This window comes from Canis aureus, chromosome 19 (genome assembly GCF_053574225.1).
Source record: "Canis aureus isolate CA01 chromosome 19, VMU_Caureus_v.1.0, whole genome shotgun sequence".
NCBI classification, from domain to species: domain Eukaryota; kingdom Metazoa; phylum Chordata; class Mammalia; order Carnivora; family Canidae; genus Canis; species Canis aureus.
Genome location: NC_135629.1, coordinates 47709041 through 47715121, shown reverse-complemented (window position 1 = coordinate 47715121; position 6081 = coordinate 47709041). Strand labels below are relative to the sequence as shown.

The 6081-nt window shown below is 42.9% G+C and overlaps 1 protein-coding gene across 1 annotated transcript; it reads right to left on the bottom strand.

Annotated features, from left to right (window-relative positions):
* Positions 1–3984: 3984 nt before the first annotated feature.
* On the bottom strand, positions 3985–4944 carry LOC144289313 (olfactory receptor 10H1-like). The gene has a single exon (XM_077857473.1). It carries the CDS (start codon positions 4942–4944, stop codon positions 3985–3987), a length of 960 nt encoding a protein of 319 aa, XP_077713599.1.
* Positions 4945–6081: the final 1137 nt, after the last annotated feature.

The following is a 6081-nucleotide window of genomic DNA, read 5'->3' as shown; positions in this document are numbered from 1 at the left end:
TCCAAACTTGTTTTATGAGGCCAGCATCACTTTAATTCCAAAACCAGACAAAGACCACCCCAAAAAGGAGAATTATAGACCAATATCCCTGATGAACACAGATGCAAAAATTCTCAGCAAGTTACTAGCCAATAGGATCCAACAGTACATTAAAAAGATTATTCACCATGACCAAGTGGGATTTATCCCCAGGATGCAAGGTTGGTTCAACACTCATAAAGCAATCAACGTGATAGATCATATCAACAAGAGAAACAACAAGAACCATATGATCTTCTCCATAGATGCAGAGAAGGCATTTGACAAAATACAGCATCCATTCCTGATCAAAACTCTTCAGAGTGTAGGGATAGAGGGAACATTCCTCAGCATCTTAACAGCCATCTACAAAAAGCCCACAGCAGATATCATTCTCAATGGGGGAAAAACTGAGAGCCTTTCCCCTAAGATCTGAATCTTCTCAGTATAACCCAGGAACCTGGCTTCAAAAGGGGTCACAATTTTTTTAGAGCAAACAATTTGGTGTTTGAACAAGACAATATTTTTTATATTAATACATATATTAATGAAAACCAAAAACAGAAATGCTATAGCCAGTTTTGTTGAGCTTACAACATTTCTCTCTAATTCTCTCACACCGGATATTTCTTCCTAACTGTCCCCCCTCTTCCAAGAATAGCGTATCTCTAGTTCTGCCTCATATTATCAGTGCTTGCTAAAGTTGGTCCCTTGTTTCCAATCCAGGTCTTCAACTCTCCTTGGAACACACTGGATTCCTCCCCTTGTAACCTCTGAGAAATGTATGCTTCTGATCCCCAGTTCCAATTTAAAGAATGTTAGTTTTTCCACTTCAGGGGCAAGAGCTTTTTTTTTTTTTATGTTTGGCAATTTTAGCCTTTTCTTTATTATATTTTTTCTGAATACTAAAGTATTATATGCTTATTTTCATGAAATTATAATATGGAAGTATATAAAGTAAAAAAAGTCACCCCTTCAAAGCGTAATTATTTTTTAAAATAAATTTATTTTTTATTGGTGTTCAATTTGCCAACATATAGAATAACACCCAGTGCTCATCTCATCAAGTGCCCCCCTCAGTGCCTGTCACCCAGTCACCCCCAACCCCGGCCACTTCCCCTTCCACCACCCCTAGTTTGTTTCCCAGAGTTAGGAGTCTTTCATGTTCTGTCTCCCTTTCTGATATTTCCCACTCATTTTTTCTCTTTTCCCCTTTATTCCCTTTCACTATTTTTTATATTCCCCAAATGAATGAGACCATATAATGTTTGTCCTTCTCTGATTGACTTATTTCACTCAGCATAAAACTAATGGATTTAATTTCTTTATATCTCTGTTTCCTCGTCTTCAAAATGGAACTAATTATATGATCTTCCTTGTGAAGTAAAAGAACCGATGTATGTTAAATCATTTAAGACTATACCTATCATTAGCCATCAGGGAAAATCAAATCAAAACCACAATAAGATACTACTAGAATGGTTATGATAAAAAAGTTAGATATGTTAGTGGTTGGCAAGGATGTGGAGAAAGTGAGACCCTCAACACAATGTTGGTGGGGATGAAAATGGTGCAGTCACTTTGCAAAATGGTCTAGTAGTTCCTCAAATGATTTAACATAGAGTTACCATTTGATCCCTCAATTCCACTCCTGGGTATATACACACACCCCCGCAAATGAAAATGTATGCCCACGCAGAAACTTGAACATGAATGTTTATTGCAGCATTATTCATTATAGTCAAAAGTCAGAAACAGTCCGAATATCTATCAACAGATGAATAGATAAACAAAGTGTGGTCTATTCCAACAATGGAATATTATTCAGCCATAAAAGGGATGAAACACTGATTCATGCTACCATGTAGGTAAATCTTGAAAACATGCTAAGCGAAATAAGCCAAACACAAAAAGACCAATATTCTATGACCTCATCTATAAAAAAATGCCCAGAACAGGCAAATCTATAAAGATAGTCATTAGTAGCTGCTTAGGGCTAGAGGGAAGGGAGGAAAGAGAGATGGCAGCTAAATGGCACAAGGTTTTATTTGGAGATGATGAAAATGTTCTAAATTGACTATGGTGATGATTGCACGTATCTTTAAGTGGGTGAATTATGAGGTATGTGAAGTATGTCTCCATAGAGCTGTTTCTTTAACAGATCACACCTAGATAAATGCCCCCTAAAATGGGAAAAAATAGAAGTTGTCATCAACTATTAATAACTATTAACAAGGAAAGAAGGAAGATAGGAAGGAAAAAAGAAAGGGACAGAGCGAAGGAGGGAGGAGGGGGAGGGGGGGAGGAGGGAAGGAAGGAAGGAAGGAAGAAAGAAAGAAAGAAAGAAAGAAAGAAAGAAAGAAAGAAAGAAAAACAAATAGAGAAAGTTGGTTACTTTTGTTTCCAAATCAAATATCTGACTTTATCTTTGAGCTAAAGATTCTGTAGAGCAGTGGTTTCCAAAGTGTCATCATCAGAGCAGCAGCCTCAGCACCTGAGAGCTTGTTAGAAATGCAGATTTTAGAGCCCCTTCCCAGACTTGTTGAATCAGACACTTTGGAGTGGGGCCCAGCAGCCTATGACCTAACCAGCCATCCAAGTGACTGTGATGTGTCTCCAGTTTGGAGAACCATTACCCCATACCGCATCCCTGTACCTCGCTGGCTTTGTGACCCTGAGCAGGTCCCAAACTTCACTGTTCCCAGTTCTCCATTTAAAAATAAGGCACAGCCCCAAGGGGCTGCCTGACTTTGCCTAAGCACCTCCCTTGAAGCAGGACCCAGCCTGTGCATGTTACCTACCAATATATCTGACTCCATAACACACGAAAGAGAAATGGATGTTTATTGAGGATTGCAAGGGAGTCAGAGAAGGGGAATTTACATCAGGCACTTTTGGCAACCTCATAAACCTTATAAAATGCCCATTTACATGTCTATTCTTTCCTCAAACTTCTTCACCAATTATGGGACCACCACCTCCTTTATGTCCCAGTTAACTACTAGTAATGGGTTTTTCTGTCTCTCCCAATCCTTTCCCTCAGCCCAGACCCCACTTCCTTAGTCCCCTGCCACATCTTTGCCCCATCTGTCTACACAGCTCTTTTCCTCCAAGGAGAAATTCAGATTGCTTTTCTTTCTTTCTGTAATTTGCATCCTCAGGCTGCTCATTCAGCTCAGCTAACAAAGGCAACACATAGGAGGAGGCATCTTTCCACCAACAATGTGAAGAACTAAAAATGAACAATCATTTTCTCCATTAAAAATGCTTTATTTTCTTCAACATGGTGTTCAGAATGAGAGCAATGATGTACCTGAAGCAGAGGACACAATGGTGCCCAATCATAGTTTATATATATTTTGGGCAGAGCAAGCATCTCTCATTTACACATTGTGATAAACTATGCACATAGATTTCCCCACATAGCACGGGGGCATCACCCCCTACTTCACCCCTGCCCTACTCCCAGCCACCCTCAGGCACATGAACCAGGAGGAAGTTGACATACATGATTAATATTGGGGAGGTTGTGACCCCAGTGAATCTGGGAGGAATGAGGTCACTGAGACCAGGTGAAAGGAGAGAAAACAAATATCTAGAATTTAGAGTACTTGCCAGGTAGGCAGGTGGGGGGAATTCACATACAAGAATCATCACTAGAGGCACCCAGGAGGCTTGGTCAGTTAACTGTCTGCCTTTGGCTCAGATCATGATCCCAGGGTCCTGGGATCCAGCCCCAAACATTGGGCTCTCTGCTCATCAGGGAGCCTGCTTCTCCCTCTGCCCCTCCCCCTGCTCTCTCACACACACACACACTCTCTCCTGTGCACATGCTCTCTCTCTCTCTAATAAATAAATAAAATCTTAAAAAAGATCATTACCAGTGAAGCATAATCATTCCCATCTTATCGATGGAAGCCTGAGGGGCCTCTACCCAACACATCCCCTGCCACAAAAGAAGCCACTTCAGGAGCTCTGGGGATAGAGTTTGCTGAGGAAGGTCTTCTTCATGGCGGTCTTCAGTTCCTTGTTCCTGAGACTGAAGATGATGGGACTGAGGAAAGGTGTAAGGATTGTGTAGGTGATGCCCATCAGAGTGTCTCCTTCCAGAGACTGGGGAGCCTTGGGCTTGAGGTAGATGACAGAGGCAAAGCCATAGTGCACGACCACCACAGTGAGGTGGGATGCACAGGTGGAGAAGGCTTTGTGCCTGCCCTCAGCAGAGGGGATCCTCAAGATGGCAGCCACGATGAAGGCGTAGGAAAGGAGGATGAGGAGAAAGCAGCCCAGCAGGGCAGTGATGCACACCAGCCCCACACCCAGGGCCACTATTGGTACATCAGTTCCACAGGCCAGCTTCAAGAGAGGGGGCACGTGGCAGAAGAAATGGTGGATCTCATTGGGTCCACAGAAAGTGAGGTGGAAAACAGCTGTGGTCACCACCAGCCCCATGACTGAGCCACCAGCCCAGGACCAGGCCACCAGGCAGGTACAACCTCGGGGGCTCATGAGCACGTTATAGCGCAGAGGGTGGCAGATGGCCACATAGCGGTCGTAGCCCATGACCGTGAGCAGGAAGGAGTGGGTGAAGCCGAACGTGAAAGAGAAGAACATCTGGCTGGTACAGGCTGCAAAGGCGATGGTGCGGCGGGTGGAGAGCAGGTCAGCCAGCAGGCGCGGGGTGATGGCCAAGGTGTAGAGGATCTCGGAGATGGACAGGGCGCACAGGAAGAGGTACATGGGCGTGTGCAGGGCGCGCTCGCTCCAGACAGTGGCCATGATGAGCAGGTTCCCCAGCAGCGTGAACAGGTACATGAGCAGAAACAGCAGGAAGAAGGCAGGCAGGAGATGGGGCGGGAAGGTGGAGAAGCCCACGAGGATGAATTCAGACACAGAGCTGTGGTTTAGGCCCAAGGTGGCAGCCATCCCTGAGTGGGGAGAGAGTGAAGGTGGCCCGGTGGGCAGGAGCTCCCGGTCTGCGCTGAGCCCAGCCCTGGAGGACTTCCTGGGGTGGGGCCCTCACTCTGCAGGCCATGGCCAGTCCACTGGCTGCTCACGATGACCATCAGCACTCCTCAGAGCTGTCTGGGGTTCAGGGAAGATCATGTGCCTCAAGGGCACAGTGTAGGCCCTGGTGCATAGTAAGAATACAGGAAACAATGATAATAATAGTAGTAGTAGTGGTGGTGGTAGTAGTAATAGTAGTAGTAGTAGTAGTAGTAGTAGTAGTAGTAATGATAATAGTAACCACTATTTTAAAATCCTGGTGGAAGGAGCTCAGAGTGTCTATTCAGCCACACCTGGATTGAGTCCTCCTTCAGAGCTTGTCAGTGCTTTGGGTCATTTTTCTAAGTAGGAATGGAAAATTAAAGAAAAAAGCAACAATTCAGTCTTTTTTTTAAGTTATGATGTGGGGGTCACCAATACAAATTTTGGAATTGGAGCAACTTGGTGCTATTTTAAATTCCATCTTTGAAAGGATGATGCAAATCTCACCATCCTTACGCTGGGTTTGCTGCATCATCTCTAAGCTGTCTGCAAGGTTTAGCAAGTAGTATATGGTGGCTTTTTTTCTCTTTATATAAATCTCTACCATGTTAACCACTTGAGTTAAATAAATTGGAGAAATTGTTTTAAAACAGTGCTTCCAACAACTATACCAACAGCAACATCGGGTTGGTTCCTTAATCTTTTTGAGCCTTAGTTTCCTCATCCCTTAAAGGAAGTTGATGATTAACAATGTCTAGCTAACAAGATTATTATGAAGATTAATAAGATTAAAAAAAGATTAATAAGATTATACAGATAATGCACTTACTAGGAGACATAGAATAGATAAGAGAGTAAACATTGGAGAAGTTAAGGCTGAGAATAGACATAAATGACCAGAATTAGATTCTCTTAAAGTGTAGCAACTTATGGTTGTATCTCTCTTTTAATTGGGTATTTAATACATTTATCTCTTTCATAATTACTGGTGTTTTAGGACTTAATTATGGCACATTATTTAATACTTGAGCAGTTCTATATATATATGTAGATATAGCTAATGTATACTTATAT

What these genes read in the sequence shown, in the direction of transcription:
- LOC144289313 (XM_077857473.1), bottom strand. Translation starts at nt 4,944, where the DNA reads ATGGCTGCCACCTTGGGCCTAAACCACAGCTCTGTGTCTGAATTCATC.